General features: G+C 50.2%; 9 protein-coding genes across 9 annotated transcripts; 6 read left to right on the top strand and 3 right to left on the bottom strand.

Annotated features, from left to right (window-relative positions):
* Positions 1-961: 961 nt before the first annotated feature.
* Positions 962-3,714, top strand: L3040_003940 (uncharacterized protein; the record flags this gene model as incomplete). Its single annotated transcript, XM_007294880.1, has 2 exons — positions 962-2,012; positions 2,063-3,714. The coding sequence occupies 2 exons, from the start codon at positions 962-964 to the stop codon at positions 3,712-3,714; spliced, it is 2,703 nt and encodes a 900-aa protein (XP_007294942.1).
* Positions 3,715-4,571: 857 nt separating this feature from the next.
* On the top strand, positions 4,572-6,363 carry L3040_003939 (uncharacterized protein; the record flags this gene model as incomplete). Its single annotated transcript, XM_007294881.1, has 4 exons — positions 4,572-4,908; positions 5,136-5,168; positions 5,230-6,074; positions 6,127-6,363. 4 exons carry the CDS (start codon positions 4,572-4,574, stop codon positions 6,361-6,363), a joined length of 1,452 nt encoding a protein of 483 aa, XP_007294943.1.
* Positions 6,364-7,785: 1,422 nt separating this feature from the next.
* L3040_003938 (uncharacterized protein) lies at positions 7,786-9,677 on the top strand (the record flags this gene model as incomplete). The annotated part of the gene is made up of 7 exons (XM_007294882.1): positions 7,786-7,849; positions 7,903-7,998; positions 8,055-8,248; positions 8,370-8,403; positions 8,506-8,862; positions 8,991-9,553; positions 9,636-9,677. 7 exons carry the CDS (start codon positions 7,786-7,788, stop codon positions 9,675-9,677), a joined length of 1,350 nt encoding a protein of 449 aa, XP_007294944.1.
* A 1,915-nt stretch (positions 9,678-11,592) lies between these two features.
* On the bottom strand, positions 11,593-12,660 carry L3040_003937 (uncharacterized protein; the record flags this gene model as incomplete). Its single annotated transcript, XM_007294883.1, has 3 exons — positions 11,593-12,017; positions 12,139-12,521; positions 12,569-12,660. 3 exons carry the CDS (start codon positions 12,658-12,660, stop codon positions 11,593-11,595), a joined length of 900 nt encoding a protein of 299 aa, XP_007294945.1.
* A 1,794-nt stretch (positions 12,661-14,454) lies between these two features.
* L3040_003936 (uncharacterized protein) lies at positions 14,455-14,944 on the top strand (the record flags this gene model as incomplete). Its single annotated transcript, XM_007294884.1, has 3 exons — positions 14,455-14,535; positions 14,602-14,855; positions 14,914-14,944. The coding sequence occupies 3 exons, from the start codon at positions 14,455-14,457 to the stop codon at positions 14,942-14,944; spliced, it is 366 nt and encodes a 121-aa protein (XP_007294946.1).
* A 254-nt stretch (positions 14,945-15,198) lies between these two features.
* Positions 15,199-16,249, bottom strand: L3040_003935 (uncharacterized protein; the record flags this gene model as incomplete). The annotated part of the gene is made up of 2 exons (XM_007294885.1): positions 15,199-16,113; positions 16,163-16,249. The coding sequence occupies 2 exons, from the start codon at positions 16,247-16,249 to the stop codon at positions 15,199-15,201; spliced, it is 1,002 nt and encodes a 333-aa protein (XP_007294947.1).
* A 3,039-nt stretch (positions 16,250-19,288) lies between these two features.
* L3040_003934 (uncharacterized protein) lies at positions 19,289-19,814 on the top strand (the record flags this gene model as incomplete). The annotated part of the gene is made up of 5 exons (XM_066156605.1): positions 19,289-19,402; positions 19,476-19,517; positions 19,590-19,655; positions 19,727-19,744; positions 19,806-19,814. The coding sequence occupies 5 exons, from the start codon at positions 19,289-19,291 to the stop codon at positions 19,812-19,814; spliced, it is 249 nt and encodes an 82-aa protein (XP_066012182.1).
* Positions 19,815-20,703: 889 nt separating this feature from the next.
* L3040_003933 (uncharacterized protein) lies at positions 20,704-21,798 on the top strand (the record flags this gene model as incomplete). Its single annotated transcript, XM_007294887.2, has 2 exons — positions 20,704-21,165; positions 21,361-21,798. The coding sequence occupies 2 exons, from the start codon at positions 20,704-20,706 to the stop codon at positions 21,796-21,798; spliced, it is 900 nt and encodes a 299-aa protein (XP_007294949.2).
* Positions 21,799-22,133: 335 nt separating this feature from the next.
* L3040_003932 (uncharacterized protein) lies at positions 22,134-23,987 on the bottom strand (the record flags this gene model as incomplete). Its single annotated transcript, XM_007294888.1, has 6 exons — positions 22,134-22,154; positions 22,224-23,132; positions 23,178-23,339; positions 23,386-23,721; positions 23,770-23,919; positions 23,973-23,987. 6 exons carry the CDS (start codon positions 23,985-23,987, stop codon positions 22,134-22,136), a joined length of 1,593 nt encoding a protein of 530 aa, XP_007294950.1.
* Positions 23,988-25,254: the final 1,267 nt, after the last annotated feature.

The raw sequence follows: 25,254 nt of genomic DNA, 5'->3' as shown, positions 1-25,254 counted from the left end.
AAAGCCCTTGCACGTACATAGTACATAGTAGTACGTACGGAGTAGGGATCCTTACCCTCATCCTTACTCCACCCCCTTATCTACCCTTATCCTTACACTTCTTACTCCGTACAGCTGTATCCTGACTCTTATCCTTGCCTTTCTCTCTCTTGGCTACTCCGATGCAGCCGTCGGTCATGTGATCTATCGGCTCTTTTCTTTGCATGTTTCCATGTTTCCATGTTTCCACGTTTCCACGTTTCCACGTTTTCTCTCGTCGCATCCATCCTTTCCACCAGGCCGGATAGAGACAGAGATGAATACTTTGTTGTACTTCTTCTACTTCCACATATCGAGTATCGAGTTTCGAGTTTCGAGTTTCCATTGTCTGTTATCCATCATCTGTTGTCCATTATCTGTTATCTTTTGATCCAGTATCCATTATCCACTATCCAGATCATCCTTTCTCTCCCCAAAGGCTGTTCTTCTCCATGCAGTCTCCTCCTGAGTTTCCCCTCCCCCTCCCCCTCCCCCTCCCCCCTCCCCCCGTCCCCTGAAACCTTGTCCTTGCTTGCATCCACCCTCACATAGTACAACTACAACCTATACTTCGTATCCCTCCCATATCCCTCCCATATCTCCCCCCATCCCCACTCCCAGATTGCCCTGGTCCTGCCTGGCCTCGCCACTAGTTTGAAAAAACCCGCCGCCTTCCTCATAATGGATGCCAGTGCCCACCTCAGAGGTCGAGTCCTTGTATACATACTTTACATCTCCAGTATCTACCGGTATCTACATTCATCTTCGGATGCATAGCTTGCCCCAATGTCTTGCTCCGTACATACTTCTTTCTACCTTGACAACTAACTAATTGACTATCGGATACTTCAACAAAACTCTACTACCATTCTACCTCTACTCATCCCAGTTCGAGACTACCGGTAAATTCTCTATACCTGATCATCTCACACCATACACCATCATGACTCTACCGGTCGCCTGTCCTCCTCTGTCTGCTTGCTCTTCTGAACCGCCTACGCTTCCACAGCGCAAGCGACGTCGTCGAGCGCCGGCGAGTGGTGCCTTGGACGACTGCTTCGCCTGCACCAAGAGAAACGTCAAATGCGATCGCAGGAGACCCTACTGCTCGCCCTGTCTGGAGGTCGGGAAGGAATGTTCAGGATACAAAACCCAGTTGACGTGGGGGGTTGGGGTCGCAAGTCGAGGAAAACTCCGCGGCCTGTCTCTGCCCGTGGCCAGGTCCGCTCCCGCGCCCAGGAGCCCGCCGACGCCGAACCGACCACGAAGGATTTCCCATGCCAGTGGATCCAAAGCCCTCGAGGGCGACGAGGTCAAGATCAAGAGAGAGGAGCCGTCGTCTCGGGCTTCCATCCCCGCCAGCCCGTACACGACGTATGACTTTGTCAACATGGCCCCCCAGGGGGTGAGTCCTCCAATACACCACGAGTACCAGGACCACCAGGAACATCACGATCACCACGACCGCATGCCCGAATGGAACCTGGCTGTCTCTCACGAGTATCACCCGCTCCCGGATTACCACCAACAAAACCACCACCACAACCACCACCACCACCAGGAAGGTATGAGCCATCAGAGACAACTGCCGCAACTGCATCGACTGCACACCTTCAGCTTAGGGAGAGCCGATGCTATCGGGCTGGGAAGCTCCATCGACTCGCTCAGCACATCCTACGCTGAGAGCGACGATTATGCTCCTTCTCCCATCAGCCAGTCCTTCCCCGACGACGCCTCATACATGCACAGCCCGATCACGATGTACAACAACAACAACAACAACTACTCTTCGAGGAACTCGGTTACAGACAGTCCGGCTGCGGGTTTCATGGCTGATTCACGTGGTCCAACTTCGTGTCCGGAACACTACTACGCCTCGTCGGAGATCAGCTCGAGCATCAGTTCTCACCAGAATCACTACGATGTGATCGAGAATCGTCAGCAGCAGTCACCCCCCGGCGCCCGAGGTCTCTTCTACGACGACGATATGCTCGGTAAGTTGGCCTCAGCCTCTCTCGCTGGCACCAACTGACTGGTTTCTAAGGGTCCATGCCTGCGTCAGAATGCGACATGTACGCTACCAGTGCTCGAGCAAGTCACTTTGGCTGGACTTCAGTCAGTGATGATGATGCTCGTTCTCAAACCGCTTCGGAAACAGACCCATACAACCTGGGTCACGAATCCAGGTCTTCCTCTTACTCTTCGGAAATGTCTCCTCGGGTGTCCTTCTTCCTGGATTACTACGAGAAGATCATCTGCCCGTCGGTCGTTTTCATCGACAGCCCCGAGAACCCTTACCGAGAACAGATTCTCGCCCTCGCTGCTACCAGCAAGAGCTTGCAACATGCGATCTGTGCTCTTGCAGCTTGCAATCTTCGCATGAAGCGAAAACAATCGTTAGGCCAGGATCACTGGCGACTAGCACCCCTGGAACTCGAATTTCAAGACTGGATCAGCGGTGGCTCGCGTCCTGTGCCTGTTCAAAGGTCGTCAAACCACCCCTTGTCCCCCAATACTCCTCCGCCCTCAGACTCGTCGGTTTATGAGGAGCACCAACACAGAACATTAGCAGTCCATCTCCTCAACCAGCAACTCAGCGACCCGCACAAGGCTCGACATGATTGCGTCCTTGCTACACTCTTCATCCTTTGCCACTACCGCATGTGCGAATCCGGCATCGCCCAGTTCCGAACCCAGTTCGCAGGTGTCAAGAAGATTCTTGGCATGCGTGACTCGGGCGTCGAGACTGGGAATTGGGGCTGGATGGAAACCCTCTTCACGTTCTACGACGGGATTTCAGCCAGCATCAATAATCGTGAAGCCCAACTCCGAGGCGGCTACCTCGAGATGATCGCCAACCCCGTGCACCCCAACCACGCCCTCGAGAACTTCGCCGGCTGCGATTCCGTGCTCTTCAAAGTCATCGGCAAGCTCGGCCGCCTCAACATGCTCTCTCAACACCGCCCAGTCCTCGATCTCCATGCCGACTCCTTTGATATGGAACCCCGCCGCCCAATTCTCCCACGCCCGCGACCTGGCTTGGCCGGTCAAGCCCTAGCCGACTTCTACAACCTCCACGCGCACAACTTCGACGGTAACGGCTTCGCTTCCACTCTCGACGACGATGCCTCCTTCTCAGCTCTCGCATCAACATCGTCCCACGACGGCATGCGCACTACATTCTGGGCCGAGTGGAAAGCTGCTCGTCTCGCTTTGCAAAACTGGGAATTCGACCCTATCCGCCTCGTCGCTACCCTGCCCGTCACACCTTCTCCAACGCAACTCCGCGACCTCGGATACATCTCAGAGGCATTCCGCTACGCCGCTCTATTGTATACCGAGCGCCTCGCCTGTCCTAACATACCCTCGTCGCATCTCAACCTCCAAAACCTCGTCTCGCAAGTACTATATTACGTCACGAGTCTGGAGCAGGGGAGTGGCGCGGAGAAATTCTTGTTGTGGCCCTTGTTCATCAGTGGGAGCGAGTGTGTGAACGAGCTACAGCAGGGTATCGTGCGCACCAAGTGTCGGGAGATTATGGGGCGCAGCGGGTACCTTAATAATCTTGCGGGCCAGGAGGTACTGGAGAAGTTGTGGGCGGAGAACGAGGGCATGAAGAGAAACGGGGATTTCGGGACGCCGTTTCGCTGGAGCAGGTATATGGAGGGGTCTGATGGGGAGTGGATCATGGTGTGAGGGGACTTCTCTCATGAATAGAGATGACACACAACCACACCCATAAAATGGATGCCGGCGAATATAAATCTTGACGACGACGCCTCACTGAGGCACGGTGCAGGAGAGGGGGGATTCACTTCGCGAAGGAGGGAGGTTTTGCACCCTCACGGAAAGGGGCTCGGAAAGTCTCGATGTAGGGGGTATCACGTCCCGGGACTTGGGCAGTTGGCTCTGGGTCTCTGCGTAAGTCTACCAAAGACGTGCTTCTGGATTCGCGGAAAGGCGCTGGCGCGTCCCCATGTACGAGCAGGAAAGAAGAGGCTTCTCTGAGTTCAATGGGTAATGCATAATGCTAGATGATTAATGTCAGAATTAAGGGGTTTATTTATGTAGCTAGATAGAAAGGGCTTGGCTGGGTGGGCTGGAGAATATCAGGATATAGCTTATACGACAGATTCATATATATATATATTTCTATTACGACTCTAATTATAGGAAGGTTGAGATATATAAATCCACTTAACCGAGAAGTAAATCAACGGTTCAGAAGACCGTTTCAAGATAGGTTAGGCGACGGGTGTGTTGTTGGCGCCTTTCCCAACGCCACGGAGCTCGCTTATCTTCAGGCTTCCTTCATCCGCGGAGCTCCGTCATCTTCGGAGTAATGTTTTTTTATCTTATCAGGGCCGAAGGAGGTTTGCTTGTAGCTACATAAAGAGCGAGATAGCCGTAAACCACTCTCTGGGTGACCGTCTCAAGAGGATATCCGACGTGCCTTTTTACTATCACCGTGGTCCAGCTGAAATTTTTTGTTAACTGATTGATACCTTCTTAGACCAAGTCATTTCGGGTTCACACTCACGTGAGAGCACAAGATGACAGCATCCAGCCATGCGAATGCAAATGCAAATGCAAAGGCCCGACTGGCAGCGGTAGCAAAAATATTGTCACCCACTTCTTCGGTTGAGAACCCACCGTTCCCGTATCCGGTCGCAAACCCGTCGGTGCCATTTTGGCGGACAGAGCTCCACCCTCTCGATTCCCACCGGAGTACACCAGAGCTGCCACAGCACTGCGAGATTGCCATCATAGGAGCTGGATATACTGGGGCCTCGCTAGCTCATCATTTGCTTGACGGGAACGATGCTGCTGGGCCATCGATAGTCATCCTGGAGGCCCGTGAGGCTTGCTCGGGGGCTTCGGGGAGAAATGGTACGTGAGCTCCTGTTTCTTTTCTGATTTTGATTGTCAGGTCGGCCCCCCAGCTGTGGAATGACTCAAATACCTGTAGATACTACTTGAGACGTGCTTGTACGATTGTTGGAGCCAGGGCGACCTCATGCTCAGATCAAGTGGACCATCTCGGCATCAGAGCTTCCACGGATTTGGTCAAAGTCGCCAGACCAAACAAGGATTGGGCTGACTGTTTCAAATCATAGGAGGCCACTTGAAGCCGGACGTCTACTTCAACAGTAAGTCCCCGGATCAAAGATCAAACCCACACACTACCGTTGAGATTTGACAGCGTCCTAGTCCCAAAGTACAAGAAAATGTACGGCGATAAGATGGCAACTGAGATTTCTAAATTCGAGTCTTCTCAAGTCTATGCAGTCAAGGAACTAGTGGAGAAAGAGAAGATCGACTGCGATTTTCAATTGACGAGAGCAGTAGACACTTGCTTGGATCAGGCGCATGCGGACAAGTGTAAAGCCGAGTTTGACGAACTGGTTGCAGCCGGCGAGCCGTCGACAAGAGACGTACAATATGCTGCTGGGAAGGACGCCGAAGCTCTTTCCGGTGTGATTGGAGCTAAAGCTGCATTCAGTTTCACTGCCGGTCATATCTGGCCGTATAAGCTAGTAATGCATCTCCTTCAACGTGCCGTTGATCGAGGAGTCAACCTACAAACGAAGACTGCCGTGTTGAACATCTCGGACTCTTCATTGGAAGATGGCTACTCCTCTATCAAAACGCAGCGCGGCACCATATTTGCCAAGACCATTGTTCTAGCGACCAACGCCTACACCTCTTCACTGGCGCCTGAATATTCGAGCAAAATTGTCCCATCCCGAGGCATCTGTACCAGAATAAAGACCCCAGAGGGAACAACAGTTCCGTATCTTCCCAACACGCATAGCGTGAGACACGGACCTGGGCTCTATGACTACCAAATCCCGCGCACTGATGGCAGCATAATCGTCGGAGGCGCCCGCCATACATTCTCCGAGGACCTGAGCCAATGGTATAATGTCACCGATGATGCTACGCTGATCGAGCCAGCAGTTGAGTATTTCAGGAACGACATGATGCAAAAAACGTATCGGGGTTGGAAGGACTCTGGTGCACAGCTTGATCGGGCCTGGACTGGAATCATGGGAGTATGACTACATCGTGTCCCGAAGAGAAGATTTCCTGGCTCACAAAAACCAGTACACTTCGGATCTGATGCCACACATCGGAGCAATTCCCAATAAACCCAACCAGTACATCTGCGCGGGTTTCAACGGGCATGGTATGCCATTGATTCTGCTCTCTACCAAGGGACTTGCCAAAATGATCCGCGACGGGTGTGGGTTTGAAGAGACAGGTATCCCGGCAGTTTTCCAGACAACCGAGGAACGCCTGAAAGATGAATCCAACGCTATCCTCGAGACGAAGCCCCAGTGATGAAAGGGGTTATACAGGTTACAGCCATCAGTAGATGTCTCGATGGATAACCTGCAAGGTAACGGGAGCAGCAATTGTTCAATTTTGGACATAACGATATGACGGGGTCTTTCAATCTTTCAAGGCTTCTGGACCATGTATTCGATAATCTAGTTTGTGCTGTTCTCCAAACATAGGAGCTACTGGATTTTGATAGCCATCTTCGCCTCTTGATGGCAATACATCCATACACCGATTTTCTCAACGTCGTTTAATCTTCACCTCTCTTCACGCCAATGACTACATATATAGTCTTTTTTCGATCAAACCTTGCCGCTCGTTTCTTCACACTAAGTTTCGTACTTGATATTTGCCTCCATCAGAGCCTGGAGAGCGACGCACTTTGCTTACTGAACCTTGCTCACTCAGAACAACATTTCAAGAGATGCGGTTGAGATGATGATGGATGTTGGCGAGTTGGGATAGACGGGTGACAAAAGGGATCACTTTGCAGCTGGGCCGCTGTCAGCGCTACGAGTAGTAGTGTAGCTCATGTGCTGGACTCTCGCCAATCTCTTGGCATTGAAACAACACACAGCTGTCATCTTCCCACTCGTCATCCTCGAATATTGACAAACCCATCTCTGAGACCTTGGGAAATGCTTTCAAATGGTAGAAAGAAGACTTGTCACTCTCTGATGCAAGCAATATGGCTACGAGGGCCGTGGCGGATACAAGGGTAATGTCCTTCCCTTTTCGGAACGGAAGATTCCCTTCCACGGCGTCAGAAAGCCCTGTAACCCAGACCCCTTATGAAAGCGGGAGAGGCTCTCCAGATACCTTGATCCCCTTTGGATCGAGAACCTGGGGGGCTTTCCCGCTTGTACCGACAACTCCGAGATTTGGAAGACTCACTGCCCAGTAGACCTACCGTGGTATTGCGAAAGGTGTATGTTCTTGACTAAAGGGACCTGTTACTCTCATTACTCCTCAATTATCTCCTCCTCGGATGAGAGGGAACACCCGTCCAGCAAGAAATTAGCCAGTGGCATCGAGTGAGAGGCGATTGGCACACAAACTTTTGATCGATCAAGCTGAGGCGTGATGGCGGCCCGACTGTTGGAGTAGGAACCCCATGATCGCTTACCGATCACGGGATCGTGTGCTCGAGGCTTGGCCAGCACATCAACCTTTCATACGAACTTTGATCTCTCAGAACAGATCATCAATCAATTCAATCATCAACATAAATACCGGTACCTATTCACCCGATTCATCAGTGTGTACACACATACTTTTAATCACCTACCTAAGTGATCCCAACACCGACGGGGTTTCTCTTCCATCCTGATGAAGAACAACATCTCCAATCCCTATGGCTCGTTGGTTTCTCCCTTTCCAATCATTACAGCCACTATCTAGACAAGACCACTTCCTGGCAAGATGAAGCTGTCTCTTTTACTCGCGGCTGCTCCGGTGATTGCACAGCAGGGAGCATATCTTCAATGTAAAAATTTCCTTGAGTTTCTCGGGCTACTACTCCATGTTGACAATTTACAGGTGGAGGTGCTGGTTGGACTGGACTGACTACATGTGTGACGGGATACGCATGCGTCGTCCAGAACCCCTTCTACAGTCAATGTGTACCTGGGACCGGTATGTACTCTGCTCAAGATGGATATTTGAGTGCAGATTACTAAATCATGACTTAGCTGGCGCTTCCAGCACATCTACGAAAGTGTCAACTTCTGTAAGATCGACGTTCACAGCTTCTACGACGAAGATTTCTACGGCAGTTAGAACCACCTCAAAGTCATCCACGTCTTCGAGTGCCGTGGCTAAGTCAACCAGTATCCCCCGCTATGCGAAAGCCAGTGGGGGTGTCTTCACTATCAATGGAAAAAAAGTAAGGGATTGGAGACTTAAGAAATTTACCCTTTCCACCCAGCCTGGGGATCTGACCCTGAGGCGTCGTCAGATCAGTTCTTGGAACATTCGTCAGGGGAATATACTGACTTCATCCAAAGACATATTTTATGGGCACCAATACATACTACATAGGTCAGTGTCCGGGCAGCAGGCAATTCTCTTCTCTCGGGTGTTTCAGGGGAATTTCGTCCCTCAGACTGCTACAGCGATCGTTTGCTGACCTGCCGCTCTCAGGATTTCTCACTAATTCCGCGGATGTGGACCTAATCATGTCCCACCTAGCTTCGACCGGTCTCAAAGTACTCCGCGTCTGGGGGTTTAACGATGTTACCACTGTTCCAACCGGCGACACTGTCTGGTACCAATCGTTCGTGTCTGGGCAGGCTCCTGTGATCAACACAGGTCCCAATGGCCTTCAGCGCCTGGACTACGTTGTCCAATCGGCAGAAGCCCATGGCATCAGCTTGATCATCAACTTTGTGAATAACTGGTCCGACTATGGTGGGATTCCGGCATATGCTTCATACTACGGGATCACCAACACAGCTTGGTACACCAACGCAGCTGCGCAGGCCCAGTATCAGAAATATAGTAAGATGCCGAATGACGTTTTTTTCTCTCCCTTTCCCGGGACAGTCTGAAGATCTGTCTCTGAAACGTTGCTAAATGCCTTGCCCACACCATTTGTCTATGGCCAAGGCTGACTTCACCGGTCAAAGTTGCCGCCGTCGTTGCGCGCTACAAGACCTCCACAGCAGTCTTCGCTTGGGAACTCGCCAATGAGCCGCGCTGCAACTCGTGCCCGTCAAGCATCCTGACAAACTGGATCGCCTCAACGTCCGCCTACATCAAGTCCCTGGACTCAAACCACATGGTCTGCATCGGCGACGAGGGCTTCGGGCTCAACGGGGGCACCGATACAAGCTACCCCTACTCCGCGGGCGAAGGTCTCAACTTCACCGCCAACCTCGCCATCCCGACCATCGACTTCGGCACCTATCACGCCTACCCGGGATCGTGGGCCGAGACCGACGACTGGGTCCCTTCTTGGATCCTGACCCACGCCACGGCTGCAGCGGCAGTCGGCAAGCCCGTCATCTTAGAAGAGTACGGGACGACGAACAGCGCGAAGTCCGTCATGCTGCCCTGGCAAGCTGCGGTCCTCGATAGCAGTTGGACGGCGGGCGAGTTGTACTGGCAGTACGGCGATACGCTCTCTACCGGGGCCACTCACGACGACGGCCATGCTATCTATTACGGCTCGGCTGATTACGCGACTCTGGTCCGTCCCAATCCACACTCTCTCTGCTGCTGCTGTTACGCTTTTTCTTGAGTGAGCATGACTGATTTTCTTCCCTTCTTAGGTGACTGCACATGCTGCCGCGCTCAATGCAAAGGCTGTCTAAGAAAAGACGACGATCCATTCGATGTCAGTGAATGTCCGAAATTCAGAAGAACTCTACCTTCTTACCAACAACCAACTGTCGGGGAGATTTCGAATCCTGTGTTGAATAGGGAACGGATTTCACCCATGGTCGTCGCGTCTACCTGCATGTTGGTGAGATTAGAGCCTCCGACAGTCTGAAGCCCAGACAGACACCGCTAATTGAACACTATCTATCTATCCTTTCTTGGGCTGGGGAATCGATATCGACGTTTTGATTGATTGATTATTTGTTTTCTGATACTAGCTCACACATTCCTCCTTTTGTTATACATTCAATCGTAAAGTAAATATATGCCAAGTTAATCTCCTTCACCGAGACTTAATCATCGCAAGGCAATTCGATAGTTCGCTGTACGTAGATAGATAATAGATGGAGTGTGTTTTTTTTTTTTTTTTATTTCAACCCCCCCCCCCCCCCCCCCCCCCCCCCCCCCCCCCCGAACCCGTCATCGGTCGACCTCACCCTCGCCCTCACCCTTACCCTAAACCCAAACCCCGAGCTCATACTCCGCCGAAGCCAAGTCTCGAAACAGTCAGTCCATCAGTGATCGATGGCCGGAGGCGCGAAAGCGACAGCTTTTTCTTCTTTTTCTTCTTGGTTCAAGACAGCGAGCAGTCTTTCACTTTCAGCCCGGTCAGTCGGGCGACCTTTTTCCAGCTGGTGACGTCCGAGATGTGGGGAAGAAGAGGATCGATTGCGCAATGGGATTTAGGCAATGGGATTTAGGCAATGGACAAACAGGGAGGAAACATGGCAGGCAATACGGAATAGGGAATGAGCAAAAACAAAACCATGCGTGCTGTGGGTTTAGAAAGTGAGGTTGGAGGGAGGCAGTGGCAGCCTGTCTGGTATATTATATATGCACTGCTAGTACATAGGTAGTAGGTAGGTAGGTACGGTAGATATAGGTATGAGCGAGCGGGTGCGCATCGCATCTTATCGCATCGCATGCCTCGCCTCGCCTCGGCTGCTGGGAAAAGCCAGCAAGCAGCAAGCGCAGCAGCCGAGTGAGTGAGTGAGTGAGTGATAATCCTCCCCACAGTATAGATTACCGACCTATGGACGGAGGAGGAGCCCCGGAGAATTAGTTTGTCGCCCCCTCCCCTCCTCCCCTCCTCCCCCCCAAAAAGAAAACAAGCAAAAGCAAAAGACAAACCCAGCATCCGCGATTTAAGCTCCCTGACTGGATCGAACAATCGACCTGGCGATGAGTTGCTTGCTGTGTGCAGCTGCAATCGCCCGCTCTACCACTGAGCTAAAGGAGCCGTCTCGCCGTGCTGACATGTCCGCGTGGGCGAAAGAAAGGTATATATATAGCTTTGCTAGGCGGCGGCAGGGGGCACGATTTTGGCACTCGTTATCGCTATCGCAATTCGCTTGACGTCCCGTCTCGTCCAAGCGGGGGTGGGGGGAGATCCATGTTCGCCGAACATCATAAACGCGGATGAGGAAGGAGCGGAGGACGGAATCTTGAAGGGAGGCTGGATGGGAAAGACCATTTGTGAGTATCTCTCGGCTTTGAGGAGGTTGATGGATGGACTGGTTGTTGCGTTGATGGGGGAGGGGAGGGAGTTCCCATATGGCTGAGAGGGGATTTACTGAGGTTTTTTATTTTTATGGCGAGGGACGGGCTGCGTTCGGAAGAGGTGAGGGATGAGCCTCTGGTGATTCTCTCGCTGTTGATGGGGTTTCCTCCTAAAGCTATGTAATAAAGATCACCGGGCAGGTTGGGTTCACTGGAGCTTTGCATACCACGTCGGGCTGAAGCGGTGCCAGATTCTCCTTGCGTTGTAATCCGAGAAGTAAACAGTGCAGGAATAGCGACTAGTATGTTTGCCTTGGCCCACAATCAATATCACTTCTAATCACCCGTTCAAACAAGCTGTCTGCTTTCATTTCCCCCCCTCCTCCTACGTGCAGTCGGCCATCGGCCCGGGAACCATACTGCCAGAATCCCCGCAGCCAGCACGACTGGGACGAACTCTAACACTGCAAAGTACCTCTCGTCACTACTCAGATACCCAAAGACTCCCTGAGCCGTCTCGGCCAACCTGAAGATAGTCCGCACAAATATCAACACACTGGCAACTACTAGCACTCCAAGGAAAGGGCTTCTCTTCGCCTTCCGTGCTACCCTCCGATCGCGGTAAATCGCTGCAGTAGCAAAGGCGAGGAGACCCAGAAACACGAAGAATGCGGCAGTCTGGACCGCAAGTCCCGCGAGCAGAATATTATTCGCCGTCGTCGGATTCTTTCCGTTGGAAGTGGCAACCCCGATCATGCTCGCGCCGGCGACCTCTGTATGACGGGGAAGTCAGCAATTGGCGTAATGTGAATGTTTCGGGAAGATAATGAGACATGTTAAAAGAATCTCGGGTCCGTCAAGAGAGAGATAGAGGATGCTCCCCTGAATACGTACGTAGGAGGGTGCTCAGCACGTCGATAGTGATGAAGGTCGACAGCGCAAACGTCCTCCGAAACAACACACTCCTGGCGCTCAGATCCAGGCCGGAATCCGCTGCCCACCCAAGAACCTTCGCCAAGCAAACATAGATGCTCGCTGAGATCAGCACTGGGGCTGTGACTATGAGGAAGTACTGGACCACAAAGAAGTTGACTCGATATGGATCTTTGCGGGACGAGAGCTCTCTGAATACGTAGCCGATCACTTCCATTACACATGCGAATCCGAGAGGGGTGAAGGACCAGAGCCGGTAGATAATGATTTGCAAGAGGTGGGCAAAGAAAATGAAGGCGAAGAAGACGATGCCGAGAATGCAGATGATGAAATTGGGTGTATAACTGTAGAAAATCAGCAACTGTAGTGGGGTATGAGAGACGCAAGATACCCGTATATGATTACAGATGCGTCACCAGGGCCATTTGGATTAGGGAAGTTTGGATCCACGTAGCCTCTTGACGGGGGTGGTTGGCTGTCCATTTTCGACTGTTGAATCATAACCAGAACTGATTCCTCGTTCGCAGTTTCAGATGTAGATTTTAAGCTCAAGTCAGCTACTCGTCAGTAATTATATATACCTAGGTAGGTAGGTATATATCCATTCCCGGTCGTTCCTGCCTCGTCTTGCCGCCAACGGGACCTCGACTTCGATATCCCGAATCTTCCACTTTCGGGCTGAAATATCAATTGGGAGTCTCTCAAGCTCGGGCATACACAGAATTATAGCTCGGCTTTCTAGGTGACCAGTCACGGAAGTCGAAACGCGGGAAGTGTACCAAACGTGATCGGGGCACAATCCTGCTTTTGGCCCGAAACCCCGTGCTGTGGTGGAACACACACGCCACGGCATGCGGGCTGATTCTTTGGATCAATAGTTATCTAGGTTCAAAATGGACTCGTCATAGGCTCTTGTGCTGTCCGTCTTTTCCAGAGTGTCGTCGTGAAGACGATTTGGAGGAAGAACTGGCGTCCGGGTTTTCTCTACGAGAAAGAAGCATCAGGAAGAGTTTGGGAAGGCTGATTCAATTCAAGTACAAACTACCCACCTCACTTGCAAGCCATAGCTGACTGGTGATTCTTCATTGCCTACGAGTACTCAGTTGTTGCAAAAGAAGTTGTTCAAGGATAAGCGTGGGATACACTGCTCCCTTGTTTCCAAGAGACTCCCTCTTCTTGGATATATTAGTGCGGGAATAGGGCGTGGAGCAGCCCGAGGAGGCAACGGGTATACGACAAAGATTTCGCTATCAAGGGAGCCTCGCCATGTTACTCGGAGGAGGGTTTATGTTGTACAGTTAAATTCTGGTGCAGCTAGGGCTCCATTCCCGCCGAGGAGCATGTACCCCTCAATCCATCTCCAGCATCGCATTAAAAGCCACAATATATTAAGCAACGAGTAGAATAAAATCGAGTACGGCGTTGCCTTGGAATTTTTGGATTGATAACAATGTAGCCAGGGATACCTGATGAGTTTCCGACGAAAGCTGGATTTTTGGAGCAGTAGGAGGTGACTGAAGCAACAATTCCTTGGCAATAAGTAAAGCGAGAAAAGAGGCAATGATAGAATACATACCTAGGTAGGTAAGTATGAATTCAAGCGAGACAGAGGTTAGTCCTGTAATTATTGCTAGATGATAAAATAAGGTAGTAAGTAACAATGCAGTAAAGCGTACAATGATGGTCACAACGCAAATCCGAACATGTCCAGTAAGCGATCTGGACATCAAAAATCCGATATTCAAATCCAAAGCTGACATGGACTGATAAAGAGCTTCAACTAGACAGCAATAGGAATGATGCAGTGAGAATAAAACAGATGGGATAAAGACATCGAAGCTCGATATCTCAATGGAGAGCCCAACGTTCATGTCGACTCGCTTAAGTACTCTGTGACATGTACAGAACCTTTACGAAAAACCAAGCTTAGAGAAGAATAGATTCGCCTTTAGAGGCCAATGGATAGCTACACAAGCCAGATACCATGATGCAATCTCTATTGTGGGTTTCGGAGCGGCGAGGACTGTCAGGTGACTTGATGTGTGTATTTTGATTGGAACCCATGCCAAGGACGTTCAGGGTTGCCGATTAAATGTCTAAAAGGCGGAACAGACCCCCAAAGCACGGACCACATACACACTTTCAGCCTCGCGATCTAAACCTCGACCTCAATGAAGAGCAACCGGGACGAGAAAACACAAATTCTCAACGACCTCCGCAACCCCGACGGAACCTTTCCAAACGCCTACTAGGGACCACACAACAGCCATAAAAGATATGAGCGACAACTTCGTCCCCCCGAACCAGCAGCGCAACCTGCGCGCCTGCATGGTCTGCTCAATCGTAATGACCCAAAACGTCCGTCTCCTCCCCCCTCTCTTTATATGTATGTCTATATTTATATACATGCTGACGGCGAACCAGCGATTCCTCAAGGAGGGATGCCCCAACTGCGAGGAGTTCCTGCATCTGGAAGGCTCCATGGACGCCATCATCGACTGCACGTCTCAGGTCTTCGAAGGCCTGATCACCCTCGCGGATCCGAGTAAGAGCTGGGTCGCAAAGTGGCAGAGACTGGATGGCTACGTGCGCGGCGTCTATGCGACGAAGGTCAGTGGGCAGCTGCCTGATGAGGTAGTGGCCGTTATGGAAGACGAGGCGAGGATTAAGTATATTCCGTAAGTGCTGTTCTAATTTGATGGTGGCTTTGGGAGAGCATAAGCTGACGCTGAGTAGGAGAGATGGAAGTGCTACGGAAGCAGATTGAGAGGGGCGTCGAGAGAGACAGGAGTATCATGCATGGATCTGGTGGACGGCAGAGTATAACTTGAAGCTTTTCCGGCATAGAAATGGGGGGATTGAAAAAGCGAATGGAGTTACAGGTGTTACTGGATGATCTACAATTCGTTCACTATAGCCAAATACAAATGGTATCAAATCAACGCCATGTCTCGTGCACCTGCAAAATGCGCCCACCTCCCTTCCCAGAAAAGACGCCTGTGAACTGCCTAAAACCCATATCTAGAACCTCTGCTTCTTCTGCGGTGGACCGAATCCAGGCGGTCCTCGTTTGTTCTTGCGCTCCATTTCCTCTCGCATAATGCGCTCGGCTTCGCCCATCTTCTTGGGTTGCTCGATAATGGCGGCTTTTTTACCACCAAGGGCATTCTTCTTTGCGGCTGCGAAGACATTCTTAGGCTTGATTGAGGCTCCCATTTTCATAGAAATCTTAGCTGGCGCTGCAGTAGGCGCAACAGTCTCTGCAGGTGCCTCAATACCATTCTCGGGGCTCTTGTCCACTCCTCCACTATCCTGGGCACTTGTTGTAGAAGGCGAGCCGTCATTTGTTTCCGGAACTGGCTCTGCTTTCGGGGCAGTGAGTTTTGTCCCAAAGCTCAACTTCACCTTCCCTACGTCTGGGCGCTTCAGCTCCTTCTCGGCGTTCTCCTGCTGGTTGTTGCCTCTGCCCTCTGCAGCCAATTCCGCCTTCCGAACTTGCTCGCGAATCTGAGCCTGTTCTCTTTCCTCGTCACCCCTATCCAGTCTCTCCCTCTTCCGAATAGCATCTGCCCTCCTCAGCGCATCGGGCGAGTTATCTATCCACGCAATGTGCAGTCCCTTCTCATCATCCTCGACTCTGCACAGGCCCTCCCTCCCAAGAAACTTCGCAAACTCGGTCAAAGAAGGCCACTTCGTCGCGTTCATATGCACATGCTCCTTATTGTGAATGTACTCCTGATAGAAATGGTTCATATTGACCCTCTTCTCGCCGTGGGATGTTCGCAGTAGCTGAAGAAAGTCCCGTTGGAAATCGTTGCTGTAGCCGGCGATGAACTTCTTGGAATTTTCACCGACGAGGAGCATCGCCCGGACGTGTCCTTCGGACTGCGTGTGCATCTTAAAGCCATTTTCATCGCGCATTTGGCGCTCGCAGACCTAGGGGGCGTTAGCAGAGGCGCCAGACTTCGAGGCGGAGGAGACTCACTTGACAGTACCATCGTAGGCGCTGCAGTCCTTTGGACTTAAGCTTGTTGTTCAGATGCTTCGTGGAACCTATCTCTGCTTTCGGCATTCTGGCTGTAATTATTCGTCTGTCGAGGTCTCAGGTGGGGGAATCACTCTCCGTAGAGCAGATGTTGGTAAGGCTACCTATTATGGTGGCGGCGTATTTTATGGCCCGTGCGCTCGACTAATCGTACCCACGGTCGGAGTACCTACAGAGTACAGTCAGAGTCGAGTTACGATCAACGCTAAGAATTGGCAAGTCTACCTCACTTTGATTCTATATTTTACTATCTTCACTGACCAGACGATAGCAGGTATGGAATAGTCCCCATCTATATTATTGTCACTATGAAGCCCAAATACATCAACGAATCACTGGTGACTAGAGCTCTCGTTATCTGACAGTGCTCTCGCAATTATTTTGTTTACACGGCATCTCGGCTGTCATCTGTTTGGGAGATGGTACTACCCGGATCATCATTCTACTTGATATCGTTCCCAAGCTGCTTCAACGCAATACGAATTGTCTCTCCAGCATGATGGCCTCCGATAACCGAACACAGGTATCGCTTTCGGGAACTAGTATCAAAGATGACCAGGCTATGCTGGCGTCGAGTTATCGCTCAGCCGCTAATTCAAACCTCAATCATGTCCTTACGGAGTATGTGCTAGTATAGCAGGTCAGATTCTATCTTTATAATCGATCAACTAATATGGCTCATCGGGATAGACGCTACTGCTACAGCAGTTTAGATGCTCTAGGTAGCTACAGCAGGTTAGGCGCTATTGATACGCGGACCAGGTAATATACGGCTAATAGGTAAACGCGGTACAGCGTCTTCAGTACAGGTTTCCAGGCCTATATATAGAGATTCCGTAGATTCCTCGTAGAACCTTAGACAATTCAATCACTTCTTCCGAAACCAAAACCTCAAACCACCAAGTAAATTATTTACTCGAAGCTCGAGCTATACCACCCATACTGCTCACCCACCTCCAGAACTTTCCAACATTTTATCATGACACAACAACAACATCCAAAGACCGGCCACGAACCTCTCGAAGCCCAGCTCTCATTGGGCATTCATAGCGCAGAATATGAAAGCCTCAACGTCCCCAGAGTCTTGAGTGAAATAGCCTAGAAACCATTCAAGCTGCAAATGGGTCCCGGTTACGACTACAACCGCTTCACTCCAGACCCTGACGACGTCTTCAATGAAAGCGCTCGGCTTTTCAAGGACGTCCAAGGCTTACTCCCGAAAGACGAAAACTCAACTTACCATAACCACCTGGTTGGTTTCGTGGTACAGATGATATGCACTAGCAACGCCCTCGAAAACGCTGGCGCGAGCTACGAAGTAACGAACGAACTCTGCCGCGAAATCCTTACTGGCCAATGCCCGGAAGGGCCTGCTGACATTGAGAAAGACGGCTATCAATAAACCGCCATTTTGCATTATCTGAAGAAGAATTCGGATACCGATCGCAACGCAGTTCAGCGTGCCCGCAAATAGATAATTCAGCATGCTTACGCTATGGAATATATCTTCTATGCTATAGCGTTTAAAAAAGAGGCTTTATCTGAGGAGATGTCAAAGGAAACTCGTAAGATCCTCACCGCCGGAATTCACGCTGAAGATTCGGAAAAGGATAAGGCAGAAACATATGGAGGAATATATCGATCAGCGAACGTGGGTTGGATATTCGCCCACGTTTATTCCTCCGGAAAACATAACACTGGGAAATAGACGATGGAGAATGGAGAGAGGAGGTATAACGTCTTAAGTACCAGACCATCAAGGACAAATGTGAAGCTCGAATACCAAAACGATGGGTCCTACTTGCGTTGTGACCAGTGGCCTCTTTAAAGGTCTCGGATCTTGGTCCGCGTTGCGGGAGATATTGATTGTTCCGACACTTTTCGAGACATTGTACTACTAGGTACGTAGCAACACAATACCGGTAGCATATTATGAATTATATTTCGACATGCGAAAATGATCGACTTTTATTGAGGCGCGTAAGCAAATATTTAATAGGAAAATATTGTTCTTCAAGGATGTAATTCCTGTGCAATCCAATGTTGTGTAAGAATCGATACAAGATACAAATCGTTTCGCGAGATATGATTGTTTCGCCCACTCTTAAGAAGGGCCCTTAAGGGCTCTTCAAGTTGCAACGTCAAGTCCCACCCACGATCATGCTGTTATCAAAATGCAATCCTGTTAACAACATTACCTGGCAGGGTTTTACTCGCGATCGTGTCTTGACCGACTTTCTTTATCTAGCGTAGTACTACCGGTACCGGTACTACGTACGTCCCAGGCGTAATTGTGGCCCCCTTGCGGATAGGGTAACCAAGAGACTTAGAGTGGAAACTAAACTTTTGAGGCACTCTCAAGCGGTAACAATTAATAGTACCTACGCCTGTACCGTGGTACTATCGTTAGTACTACTACGTAATAAGTGTTCTTTTATCGTTCAGCTCACGCGCTAATTAGTGGTCTGTACCGAGCCTTTTTATCACAATGTACGGTAAGAGATAGTGTAATGTACGGTAAGTAAAGAAGTATAAAGTATATTCCTTCGAACGTCACTAGCGGGAAGCGGAAGTAGGTATTATACTCTAAGGGTTGAGTAATCAAGGGCTTGGTAGCGGAGATTTATGCCCTTAAGACTTACGGAGAGTAAGTACTACTACGTAGTATACCGGTAGGCCTGTACAGTAGTGAGGCGGAAAACCTTGAGTTACGTAACGTAGTAGTAGTACTACTACGTACTATTTACTGCGTAGTACCGGTAGTAAGTTCACGTTTCGGCTGCGCAAGGCTGGCTGATAACCACGGTACCGGCGTCGTTGTTACACCCTTGAGGATGCTTCGAAAGTTCAAAATTCCACTTTAAATCCCTTGCTTACCTTACCTTACTTATCCTCAAAGGATAACTTTATCTTCAAAAGATGAGGGGGTCATAGTGACGCTTGCGAAAGAGTATAAAGCCGTATGTATGCCCATCCTCGGTAGAGAGGATCATCTTATTATCCCTCACTTCAAACACTTCACTTACTCATCTATCTATTATCTTATTGAACAAGTACTTTTACAAAATGAAGCTCACCGTCCTCGCTATTACACTAGCGACTATCGCCCCATGCTTCGCGCTTCCGCAAGCAGTTCCAGGCTTGACAAAGCGAGAGACATGCAAAGAGCTAAAGTTCCAAGTGAGCTTGCTTATACACTGCTTATCTCCTACACTTTCTGAACGGTCATAACTAACTCTATACGTAATTGTAGCCCAATAACCTCTGTTCTGAGCTCATCGACCCTTGCGGCAAGGTACATCAATCCTCCTTCCTCCTCCCTTCTTCGGTTATCGAAGAGAAGAGTTTTGCTGACCGGTAGGGACAGAGCACCGACGTAGTGTGTGAAAACGGTAAGTGTACCGGTTGCAATGCATCTGGGAATTCATGCAGAGTACGTATCTATCAGCTCTTCTCAAGCCCGTCGATGATACGAAATATGCTGACGTTGCGGCGGGATTATAGGATTGCACTATCTTCTGCGTATGTAGACGCCCTTCTCAGATCACGATTAGGTTTTGGTTTGCTGACCTGCGGATTCTAGTGCACTTAAAGGCTGGAAGAGAAGAAGGAAATGCCTTTCGAGAAAGAGGAGGTCGATGTCGAAGCGCAAGGAATCAGTATAAGACGATGTCAGAAGTTAAGAGTAGCAATACAATGCCATCGTATCACAATGCTTTCAAAGATACCTACCTAGATATCGACGGAATTACCGATCATGCTTCAAGCCTTACACAGCACATCGGAAAAAACAGGGGCTGCAATATCGCGGGAATTCAACTTCAAGATATTCTCCCTACACCTGATCGACTTCAAAATAGCGAAAGAGTGGCAATAGGCTAGCACACCAGCAAGAAAACAGAGACAATAGGCGTATTATAAGGATTCATTCAGCCTTGAAAAGTATCTTTGAGCCAGTAATTAGTCCGTGCAATGGAATTGATAGGGCTTTGAGGCATTCAGAAATCACCGCTCTACGATTTATGGAGCTATACTGGGTCCGACATTTACCTACCGTATTCATGGGGGGAGAAAGTTGACGGAAAGAGTGACCAATATTCATTACCTCATGACCCACTAGTGCTACTAATAAGTATATAGAATTTTATTATTCTCCATCCTCTTCTCCGACTCCTGGTGGATCCTATTTTCTGGGGAGGATAGTAGTGAGGGAGGGAAGGCCTTCGGACTATTTGTCTTGTCTCGTTAAGCGGCTTATGGACAAAGTAGTCAGCATCCTCTCCACCAAAACCGCCTCTCCTCAACCAATCATCACCTCCGTATCTCTCATCACAGCTAGCATCTTTACGCCTCCTTATCCCTCGCCAGGCCGCTCAACCCTCTCCTCCGCCACTCTACAAAATAAAACACAAGACAACACAGCCTCCATCTCTCGCCATGTCTCCCCAAATCCTCTCCTCATCCCATTGCAACAATAGCAAATGCAGATGCGCCCTCCCTTCCTCCCCTTCCAACTCCTACTCCAAGCCTCCTCCCCCTTAATAACACGCGCCCAAGCCCCAAAACCACACACGGCAGTCTATGCTCAGAACCAGATCCAGATACCGATACCACCGCCATCCTACCCAATCTGCCGTCGCAACTTCACCTGTTCCGCTCCCCACCAGCAGGACTTCCACACCATCATGGCAGATCTACAGCAAGAGCACAAGATAATCGAGGAAGTAGACCGGCTAGCGAAACCCGCCAGCACAGAGGCGGAGATGCTGAATGGAGAGACGGGGGCAGATGTGATTAACAACCACAAGAAGCAAGCCGAGAGCGAGAAGGCCAAGGAGAAGGAGGAGGTGGAGAAAGAGGAGAAAGGGCAGGAGAAGCTGCCAAAGCTAAGTGCTGCCGAGTTCAGAGCCTACAACAGCATGGCAGACCACATGGAGTATTTCGTATGTCGCTCGCATGTTTGCAGTTTCTCTTACTTATCTCTCATCTCACATCTCATACCCATCTCACCTCATCATGGAAAAGAGTTCAAGGGTTACCCCGATAACGAGAAGTGGGGAAAAAGAAGCAGAAAGCAGAAAGCAGAAGGAGAGAAGAGAGGCATGGCTGATGTTTGGAAATTGAAAACCTGTTTGTAGCACAACCACTTCCGCCAATCTTGGACCCTGCTCTACAAAGCCTGCGAGAGCAACGCCCGCCCGCGCAACCTCTCCCTCAGACAGTTCATCTCTACCGGCCTGCAGTTCTGCTCGCACCTCGCCACACACCACGCCATCGAGGAGCAGCACATCTTCCCGGTGCTCGCCACCAAGATGCCCGAATTTAGGCAGGGCAAGAATGCGGCCGAGCTGTTGCGGCAGCATGAGGAGATCCACAAGGGCATGGATGAGTTTGAAGCGTATCTGGAGAAGTGTAAGAGTGGCGAGACGGAGTTGCAGTTGAGTGTGTTGAAAGAGAAGATGGATTCTTGGGGAACAGTGCTGTGGACGCATTTGGACCAGGAAGTTAAGACCCTCGGTGCGGAAAATATGAGGAAGTATTGGACGGTAGAGGAGATGAAGAGGATGCCCATGTGAGGTGGGCTGGATAGTGAGATGAAATTGCATGTGCAGATTCTAATTGGTGTCACACCGTGTGAAGTGTTTGTCCATGATGTGGTAAATTGATAGCAGCATCATCAAACCCCACGGGGCAGCTAATGTAACTCAATTCCTTCCTGCGTATTGCCGATAAAGCAAACATTGCAAAACCCGTCCCAGACGTGTATCGGTAGTGCAAATATTACGTTTATGAAAATTCAACCAGCCAAAATGCTCCTTCCCAACCTAGATATGCAAGATTCGCCCGCTGGTATATGTGATGCACTTGTTCTCAAAAAGAAATGCTGTCATAATCTTCGTAAATGCTTCGTTCAACCTTCCTTCACCCAAATCTTTGCAGTAAGTTAGCGATATTCGAACGAAAAAGAGGAGGGGGGTTAAGGGGTTTGTAGGGTTCTCACCTCCATCTTCCCCATTTCCAGACGTTCCTTTCTCGCCTGCGATTTCACGCTCATAATCACCATATCCAAATCATCCTGGTCGCCCATGGTTATCATATCCCCGTCAGGCATATCCTCGTCAAGGACTTTGATTTTGAAACGCTTCCGTAAACCAAACTTCTCTCTGACCTTGTCAACTAAGTCGGGAAATTCAACAGCGACACCGATCATGATGTATCGAACATCTTCAGCATGTGCTTTTATCCTGATCTTGCGGATGTCGGGTCGTCGCGATTGGCCGCCGGCGGACGATGGAGCTCGCGATCGTGCCGGGTTACCTCGTGGGATCATCTCGAAGTCGTTCTCATCGAAGGAGGCGTCATCATAGTCGCTGGCGTATTCCTCTTCCTCTTCGATATACCGGCCTTGTGTCCTTTTGTTGCTTCCAGTATTCCGCTTGCCCCCGGAATTTCTCCCTCCACCAGCGGAGTACATGTCATACAGCTCCCCTGGGTAGTCGTCATCCGCGGGCTCCTCTCGTGAACGCCTCTGTTGATTTCTTGGCCTGGTCCGGGAGGAGTCTCGTGTTGACATTTGTCGTGCGGGTGCGGCGGTTTCTGCTCTTCGGATGGGGAGACGTTGCGGCGGACTCGTTATTCTCTCGTCTCGGACTTCGTATCTTTCATCTGGACGTGTATTCTCGGTGTTTATTCTGGCGAGTTGAGGTTTGGGACCATTGCGAACAGAAGCTCCTCGGGTCATCTGATTTCCGGGCACCGCCTCGGGAGGCGGTGTTGGCGGGAAGACGTTGCGGTTGAGCGGAGGTTCTGATTGTTGCCGTTTACTTTGAAGACCGGGCTTGACAAGGTTCGTTGCAGCGAAAGAGAGATTCTCAGCGGGTCTATCGTCCTTAACGGCAAGTTTGCTAGCCTAGAAACATGAGTCCGGCACATGAACAGCTTCCGGGAGACTCACATTTTTTATCTCTGATCCTGCAAATCCAGTGAAGGCATTGGCACGATCCGATGCTGCCACCAAGCGAGCTTTGCCCAGGTAGTCCTTAGTCTTGAGATTTTTGACCTTCGCTTGGTTCGGTCGGTAAACCACACCGACTGGTATCGAGAAGACGGTGTAACCCTGAGAAATGTCAAAGATGTCGAGTCAAAATCTCAACAAGACATACCTCTGCCTCTTCTCGAATGGCCTCATCAATGACATTGTGATCCTCGACGACCTTCTCCTTGACGGCGAAAGAGAAATCCTGCATTCCCGCCTCCTTTTGTTGCAGATATATATAACAAAGTCCTCGGTTGAAGAGGACCTCACAGGAGTATAGCTTAAACATGAGACCCAATTGCGCATAGTCGATCATGTTATTCCCTCTCAAGTAGAGTAATGTATCGTTGAAATTGGCCAATGCCTCCTCGAAGTCGCCAACCAAGAAATTTGATACACCCTGTTGAAAGTATGCTACAGCTAGGTATTGATCAAGTCGTACTGCTCTTTGATAGCATTCGACCTACACATGTTTAGTCTCCAGACTTCAGACATAATGGGTGGTACTAACCGCCTTCTCATGTTCTCCTAGTGTCGCATGAATGACACCACAGTTGAAAAGGATCTTTGAGGTATCAGAAATGGCATCGAACTCTCTCAACGACTCCTCAAACTCATTGTTGTCGTAGTGGCCAAGCGCCGATACCCAGGTCTCGATTTCCTACCATGGATCAGTACCCAGACCTCACAGTTTGAGCACAGGTGGCGACATACCTGCTTCAAGGACATGATGAAAGTATTGGTTTGGGCGGATTTGGTCGTGCCTTGTTCAAATCAGTGGCCGCTCACGAAGCGACCACAGCCGTCTGACGGAGGGTGTAGAACTCGACGCGACTCGTGCTGCGAAATCCCGCCAATGATATATTGCCTCGTCGCTTAAACAAGATAAGATTTTGCTCTTGCTCTCAATTTGCTGTTGTCCTCCACGGCATAATACTCCACAGGCTTTGCAGATGATGATATGCGTACAGCGGGGTTGATATTACCATGTGCCGTGGTGCTGACCCGTATAAAGATATCAGGAAGAGTCCGTCTTGCTCTGGGTGTACGTGTGTGTGCGTTTCACGTTTTGCGTCTAGATTGCCGATCGAGAGCGTGCGGGTGATTCGGAAAGAGATTACCGGGAGTTGAAGATGGTAAAAGATAGTCGTCCGACCCCAGTGATGTAGATGAGGTACAATCGCAATCTAGCTGCCTCGCAGCTGTCGTTGTGTTGTAAGTGATGGTGGTGGGTGTAGTTGTCGGTGATGATGATGGTGTGATTGAGGTTGTATCGGTAGTTGTGGTTGTAATGGGGACTGAGGGAAAGTCGAGTAGGAATGAGCGGGCGACAAGGAAAGTCGATCGAGTGGAGTCGCGTGTTCGGCGCTTACCACGTGCCGTTCCGAGCGGGAGAGCGGGGCTTGTCCCTGCTAGGCGAGAGTTGGACTTTATGCATAATATGGGAAATTCGCGTTTGACTGGCAGTTCTAGATCACGACTACTGGAGTGGAGGGGTTTTGTTCTTCTCTTGAACAACGTGAGTAGTTTCGAGGGATCTGATCTTTTCTATCTGGATCTTGATTTTATGTTTATGTTGATTTTTGATATCCAAAGTCCAAGAGCTCGTCGTACTCTACGTACTACCGGTACTATCCTGCACGACTGTACGAGGCTGGGCAAGCGCTGCTTGGACGGAGGGGCATGGCCACGGGTCTGTCAGCCAAGATGCTGAGATTGAACGACGCGTTGCTTGAGATGAGGCCAAGAGTTGAAAGAGAGAGAGGTCAGAGGGAAAGTGGGAGAGAGTGAGACCTCGAAAGAAGGGCCAGAGTCCAAGATGCCAAAGTCCAGGATGCCAGAGTCCAAGATGCCCGTCCGTGGTCCGTGGTCCGGAGAGCCAGCCATGTCCAAGCAGCGAGTGTTCCAAGAGCCCCGGAATCTAGCCATTAGTTCGCCCGCAGAGCACTTCTGCCACGCAGGGCGTTGCAGGGCGCGTAGCCGGCTTGATACGCAC

Source organism: Drepanopeziza brunnea (assembly GCF_022702325.1).
Source record: "Drepanopeziza brunnea f. sp. 'multigermtubi' strain 214-2 chromosome Unknown ctg5, whole genome shotgun sequence".
Lineage (NCBI taxonomy): Eukaryota > Fungi > Ascomycota > Leotiomycetes > Helotiales > Drepanopezizaceae > Drepanopeziza > Drepanopeziza brunnea.
This window is presented reverse-complemented; position numbering and strand designations above follow the sequence as displayed.